Below are 23610 nucleotides of genomic sequence, written 5' to 3' on the forward strand. Positions count from 1 at the left end.
GGGTGTACTTCACACTCAAAATGGGTATATATCACCCACCGAACTAACAGACGGATCAACTATATTAATTTCCCTGTCATGTATGCAGAGCAGGTGTACCTCACTCCAAAAATGGGTATATGTCACCCGCCAATCTAACAGATGGATTAACTATATTACTTTTCCAGTCACGGATGCAGTGCAGGTGTAGCTCACACCAAAAACGGGTTTATGTCACCCATCGAACTACAGACGGATTAACTATTATATTTTTGTGTCAAAGGTACAAAGATGGTGCATTGCACCCATAAAAAAAATCGCTATAGGCCACCCACAGAATTAACAGCCAGATTAATTATTATATTTCTGTGTCAGGGGAGCAAAGCTGGTGTATTGCACCCACAAAAAAATCACTATAGGTCACCCACAGAATAAATAGCCAGATGAGATTCCTAACACTCTCCCCTTACTTCAGATGCCTGCTTCCTGTCCCTGCACTACTCAGAGCTGATGGGAGGTGCTACACATGATCTAGCTTGTATAGAGGCTGGGTCACATGATGCACCGGCCAATCACAGCTATGCCATTACTAGGCATGGCTGTGATGGCTTCTAAGTGCCCATAGCTTAAAAGATTGTTGATTGGCTGCCCTGCAGCCTTTCAACAAGCTTTATTAAATGCCCGAACACTGAATTCAACCCCCAAATTTTGCTGCAAAGTTCAGGTCCGGGTACCCGAACTCGTAAAGTTCGGTACGGACCGGAACTTTGCAGTTCGGGTTCGTTCAACACTACTGGTCTGGTGGGAGGCCAATGTCATCTGGGCAGAGGATCTCAGGCACTGGCATGAAAACATCTGCCTATGGCTAAGATTCATAGATTACATTTTTGTTCTCTGGAAAGGCACCAAGGAGTCCTTCTCTAATTTTATAGGGGTCATCAACAAGAACGACCTTGGACTTCATTTTACCTCAACGTGTGAGGTACACCGATTGTCATTTCTTGATTTAATGATTCAAAGAGGACCAAATAATACGATTATTACTGAAGTATTTAGAAAAACTACAGCCTCGAAGAGTCTACTCAGGTGGGAAAGAGCCCACCCCATACCCTCTGAGGTGAGGAATCCAGAAGGGCCAATATCTTAGACTTAGGAGGAATTGCTCTAATATTCGAATCTTCAAGGAGCAGGCCAGTGGTTTGTATCAGAGATTTTTAGAGAGGGGCTATCCAGATAATATCTTGAGGATGGTGTTTGAATTCGCCTGTAATTCTAAAAGGGAGGAATTACTAATCCAGAAAAAAACAGATAGCCCCTCTGAACGTACTATTAGAATCATTGGTCTATATGAACCATCTTGCACATGTTGAGGCAAGACGGATCATCAGCAAATATTGGAATATCCTTTTCGATGATCCAGATTTGAAAGCAGTCATTGGCCCGTACCCTAAAATCACCTATTACCCAATTGTTTATCTCTTTTTGCTAAGCCATGCCTCTCCCGAGTTGTAGTGTGGATGAATCTGCAGGGAAAGCGTATTCTGATCCCCATGGTTACCTCCCCGCCCCCGTGACGCCTTGGCCGCATCAGAGTGGGCAGAGAGAGACTGAGCTAACCTGGCTGGTCTCCTCCCTCCGCTTGCCATTGGTTGATTGTGTCGACAAGACCCTTTTGAGGGCGGAGTTAGGTGTGCAAAAGGAAGTGGCAGGCAGTGTTCGCTTGACACTGCCGCTCAGTAATGCACTGACCAATAACGTTGCCCTCTGATGAGCCGGGGGTTAGTCTATGTTAGGGTGTATTAGATAGGTCAGAGGTTTCAGAGGCTGAGGGTCACTCTTTTCAGGGCGAGTGCTCCGATTGCAGCCATTTAGGTATTCCCCATCAACAGACTAGGGTCTATGAGGGATAGTGTACCTAGATATTTTGCTATATTGCTGCATTGTGGAGTTCACACCACCACTGAGACTTGTGAGCTTTATTTGACCCATTTAGCCTCACCAAGCGGTACCTGATCTGACCCTCCATTATATATTATACTTCTTTGAGCACCTTTTTCATTTTATTTTATCTGTATAACAAAGTAAAAGCTAAGTTTTATATCTTCTAAAAGAGTTCCCAGCTCACCAGTATTAGTTTGAATCTTACGGGTAGACCTGACACAGAGACTGGGTGTCAGAATACATATAGATATGAAAGTAAAGATTGCTCTGCAAAAACTGAGTCCTAACATAGCTCCATATACATAAAAATAAAAAAGCTATGGGGGTCAGAATATGGCAATTCAAGTTTTTATTTTTTTCTCAGTATTAGAAAGTGCAAGACAAACTATACATATGTGGTATTGTTGTAATTGTACAGACCCTTAGAATTAAAGTAACAGGTCAGTTTTACCGCACATGAAATGGTGTAAAAACAAAACCCATAAAACTGTAGTAGAATTGTGTTTTATTTTTTATTTTTTAGAATTCCCCCTATTTGGAATCCCAATCCCATGTGAAAGGTAAAATAAAAATGTTATGGCTTTGGGAAGGCTGGAAGTAAAAAAAAAAAAAAAAAAAGGACTTATAGCCTTGTTGATCTTACATGAACGTATCCTCACATTTTGTCATATTAGTAGTACAGGAGGTTCAGTAGTACAAATATTTTTAAATAGTTGCACATGTATTGAAAGACCCAGCATATGATGTTTTCCATTGTAATACAGTTTTCGTTTCATCAATGTTTTTACATATTGAATGAACGAATAACGAATATTATATGAATATCACATTGAATAATATGAATATGTTACGTATATGCATTTGCACTGTGTTACTATGTGTTTTTGCGCTGAGAACCATCTACTTTACAGAATATAATATATTTCACTGAGTTGGGTAAGATTAATGAGGATATTAACATTACTAAATGTAGCATTTGGGATATTATTTTAACACCACTGAATCTTATAACCTCTACATTTCTTCACACCTGTTAAACTACAGTGGTTTATCATTTCAGATCACACATATTCCTCAGACCTTTAAAAGGGTAATAAAACAATGAGACATTCTTAGTCTAAATGAAGTATTCACATGCTGTACAAAGAATCCCAATGCAGCGAGGTCAGATCATTATGCAAACTAAAAAAAATGGGGCAGTAGCAGTGCTGTTTTTATGGCAATGCTCCACTGAATGAAATTAATATTGCTAATTACATCCCTGTAATGTTTAACCATGTTTAATGGTGTATTTTAGATGGTTATTAACACACAGCAACATTACAGATGATTCTCACATTCTCTTAAAGAGCACTGTTAATGCTTCCTGAGTTCCATTATAATTACTGGGTAAGTGTCATGATCATTTACACACGGACTGCTGTATACGGAAATTGATGATTTTTCATCCTCTAACTTTTTTCCCCAACTTGACAATTACAAGGAAGGGGAAATATCTTTGAAAAGGTCACAATGTCTTTCATTAATTGCAGCAACACTTCAGAAATGAATATTAATGAGTTTTCTTGGCTCATTCACATCAGTGGATGGCGCTCCCCAGGAGATTAAGTGACTGCAGTATTTCTGTTAATGGGGGGGTGGGTGTGGGGGGATTTTCGCAGTTCTGTGTCTACTACAGAGATGATAACATGTGCATTGTATGTGAATAACCCTGAATAGCTGCTGAGCAACAGTTCATTTTAAGACAAAACAGAACTATGTAGTAAGAAATATAAAATATTTGTTAAATATCCAAAATGGAAAATGCACAATGACAAATTGTCATACTGCATTCTCCCAGCAACCTCCTTACACAACTGCATACAAAAAAAATAATAATAAAAAACTGCCCCTTGTACATTATATACAATATATGGCATCACAGGTACCCAATTATTAAGTGGGTAGATATTCATCAATATAGTCTAGTTGCGTTTTTGCTTGGACTGCGGTGCCTCTAAAAGTCCCAGAAGAAATTCATCAAGTCAGAGCCATTCGAACTAATGGACAGGGGTAAACACTGAAAGCCACCTGAAGCCTCCTTCACTCCTATACGTGCTTCTGTGAAAAGCCAAAGGTCGCGGAAATAGTGAAGCACAGTCACCCACTGCTTTTATCTCATTGAAATATTGGGAGTATAATAAACCCCATTTGCATTTGACCCTTGGTGACTGTGCTTCAATTGCTGCGACCTTTGGTTTTCCACAGAAGCACGTATAGGAGTGAAGGAGATTTCAGGTGGCTTTTGGCATTTACACAACTGCATAGTTGCAGTTCACTTAATTAAAACATTGTTTTTCTTTTGCTGATGCGAGGCTCTGTTCCTGAGTTATACTATACGAATTAGGCATTTGGTGCAATGAGGGTGCCACTATTGCTCTTGATGCACCCATGCTCCACTCATTTCTGTTGCCAGCCCTTCCCTGGCTATTTGATTGACAGGACCAGGCAGTCGCACAGGGTGGATCTGGCCACAGAAAGGAGTGGATCTTGAGCGTGGGGAGCTCCAGACTTTCCCCCGACAAATGATGAAAACGATCAGGCGATGTGAATACTTTCAACCAATCAATTTGTTATCCCAGAAGATGAGCTGCTACCAAAAAGGTCTGGCAGCAGCTTTCTTCCACCGTCATTATACCCGCTACTTACAGAGAAATGCGCTTCATGACCAAGTAATTTGTCACAAAGCAAATTTCTTTGTGAAATTCGGCGAAGCAGGCGAATCAAAGTTCGCTCATCTCTAGTCACCACATCACTGCACAAGTTTTCTTATGGTTCCTTCAATCAAGATGGCCGCAATGGCCTCTCTGTGAGCAAATGGATAAGGTGAGTGCGTATTTTTTGTTTAAGCCTGATTAACCCCCGGAAAGGCCTTAATTTTAATGTCAGATGCAGTGATCAGCAATGAACGCAGCATCTGACGGGTTAAATGAAGGGGACGGCGTGATCGCCATTCCCTGTCATTGCACTGCTACATACAATGGAATGCAATTTGTGACAAAGTAATTAGTAACAAATTAAATTTCTTTGAGAAGTTCGGTGAAGCAGCCAAATGGAATTTTTGTTAACTTCATGCCTAGTAACAGTCCATACAGTTTTTTTCTTGAAAACATTCTTTGGATCTCTGAGAACTTAGTGTCTATATGAATAAGTGTGCAGCGATAAATCATGTTTTCACCACATCCTGCTTTCCAGATCTCTATGTACACACAATGATCACTGAACATAAATTACAGAATATGTAGCACCCTTAGTGATCATGTGACCCTTGTCTATTCATTATTAGAGATGGCCCGAACTATCCGACGGCGAACAGTTCCCGGCGAACATAGCTTGTTCGCGTTCGCCTCTGCCGGGCGAACACATGCGATGTTCGGTCCGCCCCCTATACATCATCATTGAGCAAACTTTGACCCTGTACCTCACAGTCAGCAGACACATTCCAGCCAATCAGCAGCATACCCTCCCTCCCAGACCCTCCCACCTCCTGCACAGCATCCATTTTAGATTCATTCTGAAGCTGCAGTCTTAGTGAGAGGAGGGAGACTGTAACTGCTGCTGATTTAATTGGGAAATCGATAGCTAGGCTAGTGAATTCAGTGTCCACTCCAGTCCTGAAAGACTCATCTGATCTCTGCTGTAAGGACAGCGTCCTGACAGCACCCCAAAAAGCCCTTTTTAGGGCTGCAACATTAGTCTGCTTTTTTTTTTTCCTTTATATACATATTGCAGTTGCCTGGCCTGCCTGTGTGTGAGGAGCTGCAGGCCCACAGACTGTAGTGTGCCCACTGCCAGTGCTCACCCCTGTCATTCCGTGTGGCACAGGACTTTGCTTAAAAAAAGGCACTTAATTTTTACACTTTAATCTAAGGTTAGTTGCCTGCCAGTGTGTGTCAGGCTGACTTCCACTGACTGTAGTGTGCCCACTGCCAGTGCCCACCACTCATACCGGCTGGCACAGGACTTTGCATAAAAAAGGCATTTAATTTTTACACTTTAGTGTAATTTCAGCTGCTTGCCTGCTGCTAGTGTGTGTCAGGCCGACTTCAACTGACTGTAGTGTGCCCACTGCCAGTGCCCACCCCTGTCATCCCGTGTGGCACAGGACTTTGCTTAAAAAAAAGGCACTTAATTTTTACACTTTAATCTAAGGTTAGTTGCCTGCCAGTGTGTGTCAGGCTGACTTCCACTGACTGTAGTGTGCCCACTGCCAGTGCCCACCACTCATACCGGCTGGCACAGGACTTTGCATAAAAAAGGCATTTAATTTTTACACTTTAGTGTAATTTCAGCTGCTTGCCTGCTGCTAGTGTGTGTCAGGCCGACTTCAACTGACTGTAGTGTGCCCACTGCCAGTGCCCACCCCTGTCATCCCGTGTGGCACAGGACTTTGCTTAAAAAAAAGGCACTTCATTTTTACACTTTAATCTAAGGTTAGTTGCCTGCCAGTGTGTGTCAGGCCGACTTCAACTGACTGTAGTGTGCCCACTGCCAGTGCCCACCCCTGTCATCCCGTGTGGCACAGGACTTTGCTTAAAAAAAAGGCACTTCATTTTTACACTTTAATCTAAGGTTAGTTGCCTGCCAGTGTGTGTCAGGCCGACTTCAACTGACTGTAGTGTGCCCACTGCCAGTGCCCACCCCTGTCATCCCGAGTGGCACAGGACTTTGCTTAAAAAATAGGCACTTAATTTTTACACTTTAATCTAAGGTTAGTTGCCTGCCAGTGTGTGTCAGGCTGACTTCCACTGACTGTAGTGTGCCCACTGCCAGTGCCCACCACTCATACCGGCTGGCACAGGACTTTGCTTAAAAAAGGCATTTAATTTTTACACTTTAATGTAATTTCAGCTGCTTGCCTGCTGCTAGTGTGTGTCAGGCCGACTTCAACTGACTGTAGTGTGCCCACTGCCAGTGCCCACCCCTGTCATACCGAGTGGCACAGGACTTTGCTTAAAAAATAGGCACTTAATTTTTACACTTTAATCTAAGGTTAGTTGCCTGCCAGTGTGTGTCAGGCTGACTTCCACTGACTGTAGTGTGCCCACTGCCAGTGCCCACCCCTGTCATACCGAGTGGCACAGGACTTTGCTTAAAAAATAGGCACTTAATTTTTACACTTTAATCTAAGGTTAGTTGCCTGCCAGTGTGTGTCAGGCTGACTTCCACTGACTGTAGTGTGCCCACTGCCAGTGCCCACCACTCATACCGGCTGGCACAGGACTTTGCTTAAAAAAGGCATTTAATTTTTACACTTTAATGTAATTTCAGCTGCTTGCCTGCTGCTAGTGTGTGTCAGGCCGACTTCAACTGACTGTAGTGTGCCCACTGCCAGTGCCCACCCCTGTCATACCGAGTGGCACAGGACTTTGCTTAAAAAATAGGCACTTAATTTTTACACTTTAATCTAAGGTTAGTTGCCTGCCAGTGTGTGTCAGGCTGACTTCCACTGACTGTAGTGTGCCCACTGCCAGTGCCCACCACTCATACCGGCTGGCACAGGACTTTGCATAAAAAAGGCATTTAATTTTTACACTTTAGTGTAATTTCAGCTGCTTGCCTGCTGCTAGTGTGTGTCAGGCCGACTTCAACTGACTGTAGTGTGCCCACTGCCAGTGCCAACCACTGATACCGGGTGGCACAGTAGCTTGCCGATAAATAAGGCATTTAATTTTTAGACAGTAGTCTAAATTCAGTTGCTTGCCTGCTGCCAGTGTGTGTCAGGCCCTCTTCCACTGACTGTAGTGTGCCCACTGCCAGTGCCAACCACTCATACCGGGTGGCACAGTAGCTTGCGATAAATAAGGCATTTAATTTTTACACTTTAGTGTAATTTCAGTTGCTTGCCTGCTGCCAGTGTGTGTCAGGCCCGCTTCTACTGACTGTAGTGTGCCCACTGCCAGTGCCAACCACTGATACCATCTCCCCGTTCGAAAAATCTATTCAATAAATGGCACCCAGATTGGGGACGTTAGAGGGATTAAACTGATGAGAATAGTACTACAGAAAATACCACTCATATCGGGTGTGACAGTAAATTGCACGGCGCAGACGCAGTCACCGTGGATAAAAACAAAGGGGAGGGAGCCAGCGTTTTTTTAACCATCTCCCCGTTCGAAAAATCAATTCAATTGACCTTTCGGGGACCCTTGGTGTTGTACGTGGCTGGGTGGAGGAAGAAACCTTCAATGACATCACCGGGACGTGGCTAGCTTGGTATCCAACCTTGTGCAAATGGGGAGTTTGCGGTTGTGCAAATGAACTGTTTGCGGTGCATTAAAAGGGGAGTTTGGTCTGTCAATGTCTGTGATGCGGGCGTAACCCTTACACTACCTGATCGATACAACATCATACCTGATCGTATACACACACTGGATGTTTTAAAGCACGTTATTCCAAACAATTTAGGAATGTTAGTTGATTTATGCCCTTTATGGATTAAAACCCGACTCTGCGTCCACTACGTAATTTTCCATGGGAGTTTTGCCATAGATCCCCCTCCGGCATGCCACAGTCCAGGTGTTAGACCCCTTGAAACAACTTTCTCATCACTATTGTGGCCAGAAAGAGTCCCTGTGGGTTTTAAAATTCGCCTGTCTATTGAAGTCTATGGCGGTTCGCCCGGTTCGCCAGTTCGCGAACATTTGCGGAAGTTCTCGTTCGCTGTTCGCGAACTGAAAATTTTATGTTCGCGACATCACTATTCATTATGTTAGGAAAGCTGCTGAACATAATAAAACCAAACATAAGCTTAACTAATAAACTTTGGACTGTACATTATCTGGTATATTGGACAAAAGCCAATCAATGTTAAGACTAGAGAAGAGTAAACCTTTTAAGATTTGGTTTGCTTCAGGATAGCCAAAGTTTTAAAAAAAAATTGTTTCAAACACGAATGGATTCAGACAGAGACTAGTATTCTACTGTGTCTTTTTTTTTGTAAAATGCATGTGTTGTTTGGGAGTTACTCTTTAACATTATAGAGAACGTCTAGTATGCCCAAAACAAAATACAATTCGGGACAAATTCTAAACCAGTAGAATCGATTCTCTCATCTCTAGTTAAGACCTTCTTTAAGGGGCAATAAAAGGGATTTCAATAAAAAAAATTAGAATATGTCAAATTTTTATCTACTTTTTACTTCTAAAGATGAAAACATTGGTTGTTAAGGCCTCAAATCCTCCTTATGTGAAGTGGTTTAGAAACCTTTGCAACAGAAAAACTACAGAGCTCCATTTTGGAAGGATTTAATTGACAATTCTTTTTCTACAAATAAGCTTCATAACATGCAGTGATGCGACCATAAATGAATGGTGTACTGTTAATTATACAGTTTATTAACCTTTGAATTAGGAAATTTCAATTATTGTAGGGAGAATAAGCTGGCTTTTTGATAATACAGATTTTTCACTTATGAATGGGTAAAGGCTTTGTACACTGGCCGATTAACAGGCAATTAATGTGAACAAACTGTTAATGAATCACTAAGCAGAGGGGAGAGCTGCATTTAAATGCTGTTATCACCCCTATGTATGGGAATGAATGATCGCTACTGTGATGGCTCATCCTCAAACAGATTCACTGTTGGCTGGCAGCTCATTCATATTTGTGCTACCCAGAAACAAGGATTTTATATGTCGCATAAAAGATGTGATCACCTGCTGCTCATTCGTTGGGTGATAGGTGGTACATTTCCATGGGACAATTATTAGGAACAAGCGGTCAGAGGAATACTCATCCCCAATAATTCCCCAATCCTCAGCACATGAACATTATTAGCAAATGCTAATGATCAAATTAGATTATGAAACCCAATAGTATATATGTTATTTTAATATATTTCTAACCATTTTATCAACCTGCAAATTATTCCATAATGTTTTACTTCCAATAGTGTGTGAAACTTCAGTTATACCAAAATAATGGGTTTGATTTACTATTGGAAATGGGCCAGAATTCTGGTATAAATTAGGTTCTCAGTATTACTGGGCACGGGGGGGGGGGGGGGGAAGCACATGTATGTAAGGGATACTTGCACTGTTCTCATGCTGTGCCATTAATATGTACAGCATGATCATAGCCTTGGAGGGACATTGATTTGGTGTCATTTCTTTGAGAAGGGTCCAGAGAGCTTTAATGTAAATTTAGGAAGACTCTAAGTCTACTTTCCCATCTGCGCTTTGTATTCCGATTTTGAGATCCAGCAGAGGATCTCAAAATCAGAGCAAAACGCTTCAGTTTTGTCACTATGCATTGTCAATGGGGACAAAACAGATCAAGATGAATAAGGATACATTCCATTCCGATTTTGTTCCATTTTGTGACTGGACACAAAACTGCTGAAAGCTGCAATTTTGTGCCCGGTCTGTAAAACAGAACAAACCAGATCCAACACTGAAAACAATGTAAGTCAAAGGTGACGGATACCTTTTTTTGGATCCTAAAAAAAAAAAGATCCATTACCCATTGACCCATTATTTTTAGTGACGGAACCGGTTTGTTCAGTTTCAATTTAATACAACCGCACCCAAAAGGAACGGATGCATCCTGATGTATTAAATTGAACAGAAGCATTTTGCACTGGTTTTGAGATTCTCTGCCTGATCTCAAATCCGGAATACAAAGCGCAGCTGTGAAAGTAGTCTGAGAAGGTGATACTATTTTTAATAAGAGCACAGATAGCAATGCAAGTTTATCACGTCAAATACATTTTATTTTTAGAAATTAAGAGAAATGTATTTCAGAAACTGAAGTAATCAATATTTTGTACAGTCGCAATCTTAGCAGACAGTGAAGAAAGTTGGTTTGGTTTCAGGCCATAGGTTAATGTACCAAGGGAGATTAATTGAAAAGATCAGTGAGGCTCTCTGCTCTGCTATGTTGACATCACAAATGCCTCATTACATTTGGTTTTGTAAGTTGCAGTCCTAGGAAAAAGGATGAGGGTTTAAAAGAAGAAACTAATGATCCTTGGGCTGTTTACAGACATAGCATGTCAGCCTGTACGTCTTTCAGGATCCTTATCACAAACAACTTAATGACAGTTTTTAGCAGCAGATTTCTCACTTATTCAACCCAAGATGTAGATAGAAAACATTGCACGGAACTTCGGAAACAAATGATCAGAATAATCATATACATATTTCTTTACAAAGAAATGCTACACTTTTTTAAATCAATAAGTAAGAACATTTTTAATAAAAATTGTATTCTGTTGTAGGAAAAAGTTATATAGAAAAATATATATACTGCTGACTGGAAAATAATATTTTTCTTAATTATTTCTTCGTTTAAATAGTCAAGTGGACCATGGTCGAAGCCATCCTGGCTGCACTATCTTCTAGGCTCCCATGGTCAATATGGTACTACATCCTGCAGCAGGGATCAGCAACTACCAGCACTCCAGCTGCTCGGAAACTACAACTCTCAGAATCATCCTTTTACTTCGGTGGGAGTTATAGGAACAACCGAGTAAGTGTGCATGCTGGGCGTTGTAGTTTAACAGCAGCTGGAGTGCCAAAGGTTGCTGATCTGTGTCCTACTGCACTAGTTTTCATACTTGGGACTGTGGTATAGGAGGCAAAGAAGAAAACTTTGTCTTTTATTGCACAGGAAGAAGCAGCTGGATGCATGGCCTCAGCTGATCCATGCTATTATACTGTTTAACCATTTCAGCACCCGGCAATTTTTCTTTTTTGGGTTTATGTTTTTTACTCCAAGCCTTTTACTCTACCAAACACGTTTCGGAACCATAACTTGTTCCTTCTTCAGTGGTAAGGACCTCCATCTTATGGGCTCCCTTATACATTGTAATCAAGATCCACCTAAACTCCGAACTGGATCTCAGTTGGGAAATAGAGTCATACATAATCACCATGTGGATTATAATTGCAAATCATATCCCCTGCAGTTTACCATTTGTTTTCTGGAATATTAATACATATATAATTTCCATCATCTTTCAGAATTGCACATGTGGTTCTCATGCGTCTTTATTGTGCTTTATTATTTTTTGGGTTGAAAATACATTAGTGCTGCGCGAGCACCAAAGTGCCTGTGTGCTCGAGTAGAACACTTTGCGATGCTCGGGTGCTCTACCAAGCACCCGAGCACAATGGAAGTCAATGGGAGAACCCCATGCACCCACTGCTCTGAAGAGGGGAGGGTATCGGGACTCTAGTTCGGATTAGGAGTCCCTGCTCTGACTCCATATATAGCTATGTTATACGGTGTTGCTCTATTGGGTTGAGATCTGGTGACTGTGGGGGCCATTTTAGTACAGTGAACTCATTGTCATGTTCAAGAAACCAATTTGAAATGATTCGAGCTTTGTGACATGGTGCATTATCCTGCTGGAAGTAGCCATCAGATGATGGATACATGTTCTCATTCTGTTTACGCCAAATTCGGACTCTACCATTTGAATGTCTCAACAGAAATCGAGACTCATCAGACCAGGCACCATTTTTCCAGTCTTCAACAGTCCAATTTTGGTGAGCTCGTGCAAATTGTAGCCTCTTTTTCCTATTTGTAGTTGAGATGAGTGGTACCCGGTGGGGTCTTCTGCTGTTGTAGCCCATCCGCCTCAAGGTTGTGCGTGTTGTGGCTTCACAAATGCTTTGCTGCATACCTCGGTTCTAACGAGTGGTTATTTCAGTCAACGTTGTTAATACAATCAAGAATTTTCTAGGAACACCTATTCTATTTCTCATTAATGCAATTAGCTAGTCAACCAATCACATGGCAGTTGCTTCAATGCATTTAGGGGGGGTGGTCCTGGTCAAGACAATCTCCTGAACTCCAAACTGAATGTCAGAATGGGAAAGAAAGGTGATTTAAGCAATTTTGAGCGTGGCATGGTTGTTGGTGCCAGACGGGCCGGTCTGAGTATTTCACAATCTGCTCATTTACTGGGATTTTCACGCATAACCATTTCTAGGGTTTACAAAGAATGGTGTGAAAAGGGAAAAACATCCAGTATGCGGCAGTCCTGTGGGCGAAAATGCCTTGTGGATGCTAGAGGTCAGAGGAGAATGGGCTGACTGATTCAAACTGATAGAAGAGCAACGTTGACTGAAATAACCACTCGTTACAACCAAGGTATGCAGCAAAGCATTTGTGAAGCCACAACACGCACAACCTTGAGGCGGATGGGCTACAACAGCAGAAGACCCCACCGGGTACCACTCATCTCAACTACAAATAGGAAAAAGAGGCTACAATTTGCACTAGCTCACCAAAATTGGACTGTTGAAGACTGGAAAAATGTAGCCTGGTCTGATGAGTCTTGATTTCTGTGGAGAAATTCAAATGGTAGAGTCCGAATTTGGCGTAAACAGAATGAGAACATGTATCCATCCTCTGATGGCTACTTCCAGCAGGATAATGCACCATGTCACAAAGCTCGAATCATTTCAAATTGGTTTCTTGAACATGACAATGAGTTCACTGTACTAAAATGGCCCCCACAGTCACCAGATCTCAACCCAATAGAGCATCTTTGGGATGTGGTGGAAACACCTTTAAGCTAAGCCATAGCTTAGTTTTTCATGTAGGGCTTGTTTTATTTGGACCATGTTGTACTTTCTAATGGTACCATTTAATATTCAATACAATATAGCAGGAAGTTGGAAATAAAATTCGAAATGGAGTGGATATGGGGAAAAAAGCAATATCACTGTAGTTGGGTTTCATTTTTATGGCATTACCTATGTGATAACACTGACTGGTGCCATTCATTCTTTGGGTCAGTACGATTACAAATTGACCAATTTTTTTTTTAGTTATGTCTGTGGAGTTGTGTGAGGGATGTTTTTTGTGGGGCAATATGTATGACTTTTTGATCACTTTTTAACCAATTTTTTGAGGGAGATGAAGCAATGAAAAAACTGCCAATTGGACTTTTTTTTTCCAATTTTGGTGGTCAGTAGTGTTGAGTGAAGAATTGAAGTTCACGAAGTTCAGGAAAAATTCAATGAATGCGGCATCTGAGGGGTTCAATGACAGGGTGGGGCAATCGCACTTTGTGATGCCTATGATGCAAAGTTTATTTGAATTTGAGAGGTTAATTATCTGCAATCAGCATTATTGGTGATTGCAGACAAGAGTCCCAGGTCTCTTCTGTTTAAAACATAAAAAACAAGTAACTATGGTGCCTGCTATACTTGTAAGTGGGCACCATTTTTAAACCCCGCACTTCCGCCATACATGTTCAGTTGTGATGCTAAATGGGTTAGTAAATTATTTCAAGTGTACCTCCAGTTATGAATGAAAAATGACATGTTCATTAGTTATTATGAGTTTTGAAGTGTAGTTGGTTAGCAGAGTCCTCCTTCCTTTTGGATCCTGCTACACAACTATGCTGCACACTCAAGCAACTGAATGAGCATTCCAGCAGAGTCCTGTGTGCTGTCTCATCAGTACCCATAGGCAGCAAGAAGTTACTAAAATAGGAGCAACACATTGAATATGCTTAGGGAGTAGCAATGAGCGAACGTGTGGAAGTTCGGGTTCCCCTGGTTCGGCCGAACTTCAGGTAAAGGTTCGGGACCCGAACTTGACCCGAAATTGACCCCGAACCCGGACCCCATTAAATTCAATGGGGACCCGAACTTAACTTTATTATTTTACGTTATAACATGGTTATAACGGAAACTAATAGCATTCTTAAGACAGAATGCTAAATAAAATGGCCATTGAGGGGTTAAAAATAATTTTTTAAAAACTCACCTCATCCACTTGATCGCACAGCCGGTATCCGCTTCTTTCTTCTTTCTGCGGGACCTGCAAAAGGACCTGCGATTACATCACCGTGCTCACCACGTGGTGAGCGCGGTGTTGTCATCACAGGTACTTTAAGGTCCAGGTACCCAAACTCCCTATTAGGGAGCTTTTCAGTTAGTCTTAGGGGATTTAAAAAAAAAATCATACAGGAAGTTAACATGATTAACTAAAAGGGGTTGTCCAATCCTTAAGAAGTGATGGCCTATATTTAGGATACACCATCATTATCTGAGGTACAATCAGCTTTTTAGCAGTAGATGTGGCCCTGAACTATACAGCTCTGTCCTTGTGCAGTGAATGGAGCTGGTTACTGCTGCACTGGTCCCACTTAATTCAGTGGAAGCTACAGTACTGTATAATGGCTCATATATAGGGGTGTGTGGTGTATGTTATGATGGTCCAAAAGGGATAAGCAACACCTTTAAGCTTTGTTCTTTCAAAGCTTATAAATAATCTCTATAAACACAGGAGCGCTTTAAGGGGTTTTCTACAACTACTGTACTGTAATAGACCATCAATAATTCATTAGTTTTGTGACCAACTTTTGGTATCCCAGCTAATCAGCTAAATAATAGGACCTTCTAGTGTTCTCCCCTTTATTAGTTATATAAGCAAGATGCTATATATACAATTATATGTATAGGACTAAGGTAATATGAAATGTATAGTTCTTTGCTGGGTAAACAATGAAGGGAAGTCAGTACTCGCTAGTGCTCTGAGTACACATACAAAACACTAGAAGGTCCCCTAGATCCTGCTAACATACTGTATATTGTAAATAATAGATGTAGTTGAGGAGAGATAGATGGCAATACAGTATGTCTGCAGGTTCAGACAACTGAGCAGTCTGTTTGTAGTCTGTAACATTCAATGGTATACTCAGAACATTAGGATATTTGTAAGTCAAGCCATTCACAAAGTTGTTTAATTTTCTTATATTCAACTCACTGAAACAATAAAAATATATAGCTGTAATGACAGACAACCTTACTTTTATATTACTAAAAGAGTTAGGTCTGCTACCGAGTTAAATGACACTAGCTTAAAATGATTAAAATAAATAATAAAATATGTATTGTACACTCACCTAAAGAATTATTAGGAACACCATACTAATACGGTGTTTGACCCCCTTTTGCCTTCAGAACTGCCTTAATTCTACGTGGCATTGATTCAACAAGGTGCTGATAGCATTCTTTAGAAATGTTGGCCCATATTGAGAGGATAGCATCTTGCAGTTGATGGAGATTTGAGGGATGCACATCCAGGGCACGAAGCTCCCGTTCCACCACATCCCAAAGATGCTCTATTGGGTTGAGATCTGGTGACTGTGGGGGCCATTTTAGTACAGTGAACTCATTGTCATGTTCAAGAAACCAATTTGAAATGATTCGAGCTTTGTGACATGGTGCATTATCCTGCTGGAAGTAGCCATCAGAGGATGGATACATGTTCTCATTCTGTTTACGCCAAATTCGGACTCTACCATTTGAATTTCTCAACAGAAATCAAGACTCATCAGACCAGGCTACATTTTTCCAGTCTTCAACAGTCCAATTTTGGTGAGCTAGTGCAAATTGTAGCCTCTTTTTCCTATTTGTAGTTGAGATGAGTGGTACCCGGTGGGGTCTTCTGCTGTTGTAGCCCATCCGCCTCAAGGTTGTGCGTGTTGTGGCTTCACAAATGCTTTGCTGCATACCTTGGTTGTAACGAGTGGTTATTTCAGTCAACGTTGCTCTTCTATCAGTTTGAATCAGTCAGCCCATTCTCCTCTGACCTCTAGCATCCACAAGGCATTTTCGCCCACAGGACTGCCGCATACTGGATGTTTTTCCCTTTTCACACCATTCTTTGTAAACCCTAGAAATGGTTATGCGTGAAAATCCCAGTAAATGAGCAGATTGTGAAATACTCAGACCGGCCCGTCTGGCACCAACAACCATGCCACGCTCAAAATTGCTTAAATCACCTTTCTTTCCCATTCTGACATTCAGTTTGGAGTTCAGGAGATTGTCTTGACCAGGACCACCCCCCCTAAATGCATTGAAGCAACTGCCATGTGATTGGTTGACTAGCTAATTGCATTAATGAGAAATAGAATAGGTGTTCCTAGAAAATTCTTGATTGTATTAACAACGTTGACTGAAATAACCACTCGTTAGAACCGAGGTATGCAGCAAAGCATTTGTGAAGCCACAACACGCACAACCTTGAGGCGGATGGGCTACAACAGCAGAAGACCCCACCGGGTACCACTCATCTCAACTACAAATAGGAAAAAGAGGCTACAATTTGCACGAGCTCACCAAAATTGGACTGTTGAAGACTGGAAAAATGGTGCCTGGTCTGATGAGTCTCGATTTCTGTTGAGACATTCAAATGGTAGAGTCCGAATTTGGCGTAAACAGAATGAGAACATGTATCCATCATCTGATGGCTACTTCCAGCAGGATAATGCACCATGTCACAAAGCTCGAATCATTTCAAATTGGTTTCTTGAACATGACAATGAGTTCACTGTACTAAAATGGCCCCCACAGTCACCAGATCTCAACCCAATAGAGCAACACCGTATAACATAGCTATATATGGAGTCAGAGCAGGGACTCCTAATCCGAACTAGAGTCCCGATACCCTCCCCTCTTCAGAGCAGTGGGTGCATGGGGTTCTCCCATTGACTTCCATTGTGCTCGGGTGCTTGGTAGAGCACCCGAGCATCGCAAAGTGTTCTACTCGAGCACACAGGCACTTTGGTGCTCGCGCAGCACTAATGTATTTTCAACCCAAAAAATAATAAAGCACAATAAAGACGCATGAGAACCACATGTGCAATTCTGAAAGATGATGGAAATTATATATGTATTAATATTCCAGAAAACAAACGGTAAACTGCAGGGGATATGATTTGCAATTATAATCCACATGGTGATTATGTATGACTCTATTTCCCAACTGAGATCCAGTTCGGAGTTTAGGTGGATCTTGATTACAATGTATAAGGGAGCCCATAAGATGGAGGTCCTTACCACTGAAGAAGGAACAAGTTATGGTTCCGAAACGTGTTTGGTAGAGCTGGGGACCCCCTTATGAGTATATATGTGCTGACCGCATTGAAAGAATTAAATATAGTGGAGCGCTATATGAGGATTTACATCACGATTTGAAAAGCATCTGGGACTGATTTTTGATGTTGCCTCAATCATAAAGCCCAACACTACCTGCGTTGACCTCAGACCACGTGGGACACCATACTCCCGAGCCACAACATAAAAGCAGCGGGCTGAACACTGCAACTGTGGCGCTCACAGCGAAAAGAAAAGAAGCGGAGGTAAGAGACATCTGTGCCGGTGACCACGTTGGACGCCATGCCGAGGCACAGTAACTCACTCCTTGCATGTAAACTACAGAACTGTGAGTAACAGCCTGCAAATGCAGAAGTAGTTGAAGTAGACTACATAACGGCTATGGGATTATGGCACTGATTTAAAATAGGGCACATTTACTTTCCTAATCCACATCATTTTTCAGTTGAATATAAAATTCCCTAACTGTGACTTGAATTAGTCGACTGCATTTGTTTTATCCTGCATATAATGGGACCTAACTGATCCTGAGTTGATCCGATTGTGCATATGAAATGACGAGTCACCATGCGTTTTTCTAACTTGAATGTGAATATTTACTTATATGTTGAGAAAATTTTTATCTAATACTGGTGGGTTATTTTCACCTGCTCAATTTTACAACCATTGGGATATATTGTTTTTAATGTATATATTTTATTTTACATATTTTATTTTTATCTATGTGCACTATATTTTAGTCTAATAAATACTTTTGCATCCACATATATCCGAGTGAGAGAGTGCCTGTCAACTATTACATAAAAATCATATGTACCCCAAAATAGTATCCATAAAACTGTGACTTTATCCTGTAGTTTCCAAAATGGGGTTTCTACTTTAAGGGTGCATCAGGGGGGCTTTAAATGGGACATGGTGTCAAAAAACCAGTCCAGTATAAATCTGCCTTCCAAAAACCATATGGCGCTCCTTTTCTTCTGCGCCCTGCCTTGTGCCCTGAAATCAGTTTACAACCACATATGGGGTGTTTCTGTAAACTTCAGAATCAGAGTAATAAATATTGAGTTTTGTTGGGCCGTTAACCCTCGATGTGCTAAAGAAAAAAAGGATTAAAATGGAAAATTTGCCCAAAAAGTTAAATTTAGAAATGTATTCTCCATTTTCCTTGAATTTTTGTGGAACACCTAGATGGTTAACAAAGTTTGTAAAATCAGTTTGGAGTAACTTGAGGGGTGTATTTTATGGTGTTATGTATGAGGGGTTTCTACTATGTAAGCCCCACAAAGTGACTTCAGAACTGAATTGGTCTTTAAAAAGTGGGTTTTTGAAGTTTTCTAAAAAATGTTAAAATCTGCTTGTAAAATTCTTCTAACATCCTAAAAAAATAAAATGACATATACAAAATGATGCCAAAATAAAGTCGACGTATGGGGAATGTTAAGTAATAAATATTTTATGAGGTATCACTTTCTGTCTTAGAAGCAGAGAAATAAAAAATTAGAAAATTGCTAATTTTTCAATTTTTTTTTGTAAATTTGGGATTTTTTTCATAATTAAAGGAGAAATATATTCACTCAAATTTATGACTGTCATGAAGTACAATGTGTCACGAGAAAACAATCTCTGAATGGTTTGTATAAATAAAAGTGTTCCAAAGTTATTACCACATAAAGTGACATGTCAGATTTGCAAAAATTGGCCTGGGCAGGAGGGTGAAAACTGGCCCGGGGTAGAAGGGGTTAAACCGGACAACAAACCAAAACAACTTTTGCATTGATTTGCAGGGCCAACTGGAAGAGGACAAATTCACTGACAGGCTGGTGTACAGTCATGAGGCTACCTTTCACCTCAGTGGGAAGGTCAATCTAAACAACATTAGAATCTTGGGCTCAGAAAACCCTTCTGCCCTTATTGAGCACTCATCAAAGTAAACATGTTCTGTTAAATGAATAGCCCCAAAATGTACAATCCTTTCTTTTTTTACCAAGGACATTGTAAGCGGCCACTCGTACCTGAAAATGGTAAGGGAATGGCTTATACCACAGGTAAAGGAAGAAATGCCAAATGTAGTCTATCCATAGGATGGTGTTCCTCCTTATTTCCAATTGGATGTTTGCCAATACCTTAATGAAACTGTACCGGAACTTTGGATCAGCCGCACCAGAATAAATGATTCACCAATGTTGCATTGGTCTCCACAATCACCAGATTGTGGAGGCTACATTTCTGTAGGCTACATCAAGACCTTAGAGTATCAGCGACAGGATAAACGTGGAGTTCACAGAACTGGACTACCGCCTAGACATCTGCCTTTATGACCAATGGCACTCACTTAGAACATTTGTACTGTATAGATGAAACTTGGATGGATACTGTGTCTTTTCATGTTAAAAAATTTGCGCTATATGCTCTGATTTATGAATACTAAGCCTATAATTTTGCACCATTCTTTCTGAATCATTTTAGTCATGAGTTGAGAGATGTAAAACTTGTGTTAGACATCAAACTCGGAATCTACATCAAAACTGACATTAACTGTCCTCAGTCTAAGCATTATACTGATATGAGGAATAAAAAATGGATAATAGCTACTGTCACAGCCAATTAATATTCCAACAAACTGAGCTTGGCTTGGACACTTGGTTATTCTCCTGGTAATAGCAGAGTGCATCTTCCTGACAATTTAATGCTGCACAGCCATTAAAACATAAGTATGCTGAATGAATGTTAGAGCTCTAACATGAACTGGGCTTGTACATATAAGGGCACCCTTACAACAAGAAAATGCCTGATGTATGATGTTAAGAAAAAGTGGCCCTTTGCTTTGATTAGTAGAGAAGAAGCAAAAAGGGAAACTGCTTAGTATAATCTCATGTGACAATTACATCCTATGCCGACAGTGGGTAGAATGTTACATGTTCCTCTCAATTGTATTATTAACTTTATCCATATAGTTGAATGGATATGAGTTAGAGCCTAAACCAGGTCCTTGCAAGAAGTTCTAGAAGCAAAAAACACCAGTATGCCACAATTTTGCAAAGCAACAAACAACAATTTTTTTAAACCCACCAAATTATGCAGGTATATTATTTAAAATAAGGACATAAAGTATTTCCCATGCTATGGATAAAGGAAAAGGTGTTTTCGATGCTTTAAAATGAGGAAGTAAGCTGCTCATCCATAAGGATTAGCACTGCTTCACAATGGATGAATGTCTACCCTAAGAGAACCTCTTTTCTAGCGATATAGTTAAGTGTCATACAAAGGTGATAGCAGTAGATGTCACCTACATCTACTACTGCTATCACCTATAGCAGTGATGGCTAACCTCCAGCAATCCAGCTGTGGTGAAACTATGACTCCCAGCATGCTCCATTCATTTCTATCAAGTGTACATCTTGGGAGTGCTGGAGCTTAGCCATCACAGACCCACAGGATAGTTGTATGATGTATGATTAGTGAGGGTTTGAATGCTAGCATCCCCACTAAGTCCCCACTGTGAATGCAGAGGTATTATGCATGTGTGACCACTGAGTACAGGGCCCAGCTATCTTCAGCAGTAACATAAAAGTGAACGGAGCGGTGGTCACCCATGTACATAACTGCTTCATTCACAAGAGTGACTTCCTATTCTCAAAATTGGTGGGGGTCCCAGTGGTCAGAACCCCAGTGATCATACACCTATCTTGTGAATAGGTGATAAATGTTGTTTATGGTCCATCCTCTTTAAGATAAGCATCCCTATTCTTCTTCACAAACAAGAATCATTGAATATCATATTCTGTGACAGTAAGCAATACAAATCCTAGGACCTATTGCCAGAAAGGGATATTTCCACTATTAAGGCAAATATCACCATATTTTTCCAAGAAAACTATTTTTCTTATGAACAGCTTGGGTTGTAATAATACAATAGTTTGAACTCACTGGACTTTTTCAAACTAGCGACCCCATCTAAATATATTTTCTTACCATATCTACTGGCAGACGTTCTTGACACAGTAGAATTATTTACAGCATTGTATGCCGTGACTTGTTTCGATACTAATGCAACCACTGCGCCATCTGGAACCTGGTGAGGAAAGAAAATGCAATCATAAGTCAATTGCTTCTTTACTGGTGAACTATCCAACACAAACGTTGTACATAGATATGAAAAATTACCTGTGTTTATTTTGACGCTAGTAAAAAGGGAAAACTGTTTGCCATGTACAGTACTGTATAGGGCACACACCATTATTACAAATGATATGCAATGCACTATTATCAAAAAATTAAAATTAAGTAATCTATAACTCGCTACACAAGTTTGACAAATGTTTGCTGAACCCATTGATTTGTGTAAGACTGGCCTTCCATCTGCTGTGTATAGTGGTGTCCCAAATCTCCCTTCACGGTGAGGTGTCTGGCAGTGGCTTACTACCACTACCAACCCAACCACCATTCAGTACACCTACAGACTCAGTCAACCTGACCTTGAATGTGTATGGAGAATGAGGGGTTGGAATGTGCCTGCCAAATGAAAGTCTATAGCCAGCTTAAAGGGGTTTTATGGGATTACTATGTTTTTTTAACATATATGTTTACGTATTTGCTTACCTCATGTACATTTCTTTAATTTTTTTTATTTAGGTTCTCCTGAATCATTTTTACAATCTAAACAAATCACTGTGGCTCATTTCCATCCAGTACATAGCACTTCCTGCTGCTGTATGCAATCAAACCCAAAATACAGTTCTCCTTTTTCTGCCACACCTAACACCCAGCTGGTTTATAGCTTCTGCTACCCAGCTAGTTATATAGGCACTCTCCTATCACTGACCCCACTGCTGCTTTGACACACCCATGGACATAAAATCACAGGAAATAAGAGCTGCATGGACATGGTCATGTGACTACAGCCCAAAAATCAAGATAGGAGCAAAAAAGGTAAAATAAATACATTAACAATTATAGCTGGCTTCTTAAATGAGAATTTTAAAGGATGATGATGAAGACCGGATAATCCCTTTAAGTTTGATATGTATCATTCAGAAACACAGCTGCAGCACAACTTATCTAGGTAAGACGGTGTTATCTGTAGGTTCACACATAACCTATTATAATGTCATTATATACGTTATTATCACTATGCAAAAAAACATGCAGTCATGAGAAGCTCACCGGAAACCCAGATCTACTGTATGCTAGGGTCTTCCCCTAGACGAAATACACTATTTATCTGACACAATTTAATGGCATTTCTACAGTAACTGTGGAATGGCCATCATCTAAATTTTACATACAGATGCTTGGTAACTTCTCTATATAACGCATACTCTCTGTATTTTGTCTATATTAAATTTTTTTCTTTACTTTTATGACTGTTATTTTTTATAAAGAGAGCATTTTACAGCTCCCTCTGCAACAGAATGTGGAAAATATGAATAATAAAACAGAACCGGCTACAATACAGAGCTAAATAGGAAAATGTGAAAATAATAGGCTGCTTAAGCATGTAATTTTGATATTATTACTGCTTAAGTGATAATCCCATCGACTGAAAGCAGTAATACATGTAATCTTGCTGAAATACACTGTAGCATTAGGTCTGACACCAGAGGTTGGCACACAACAGGGGCTAGCTTCCAAGTTTCAACCAAGGAGTCCACAAAATACTTTACATTTATATGTGATATACAAGATGCTAGCAGAGGGCAATGGATACAGCGGAAGAGAGGGTTAAAGCTGTGCCACAGGGAATACAGCACATGAAATGTGCAGCAAACATTAACCAATACAGAAA

The 23610-nt window shown here is 40.6% G+C and overlaps 1 protein-coding gene across 1 annotated transcript in view; it reads right to left on the bottom strand.

The window, feature by feature from the left end:
- Window positions 1-23610, bottom strand: part of PLXNA4 (plexin A4) — an 810841-nt gene that overhangs the window by 40382 nt on the left and 746849 nt on the right. Inside the window, exon 27 of the mRNA XM_040413397.1 lies at window positions 21798-21897. Coding sequence (XP_040269331.1) covers window positions 21798-21897 — 100 coding nt within the window. The remainder of the gene's footprint in view (window positions 1-21797; window positions 21898-23610) is intronic.

Source organism: Bufo bufo, chromosome 1 (genome assembly GCF_905171765.1).
Source record: "Bufo bufo chromosome 1, aBufBuf1.1, whole genome shotgun sequence".
In the NCBI taxonomy this organism is placed as follows: domain Eukaryota; kingdom Metazoa; phylum Chordata; class Amphibia; order Anura; family Bufonidae; genus Bufo; species Bufo bufo.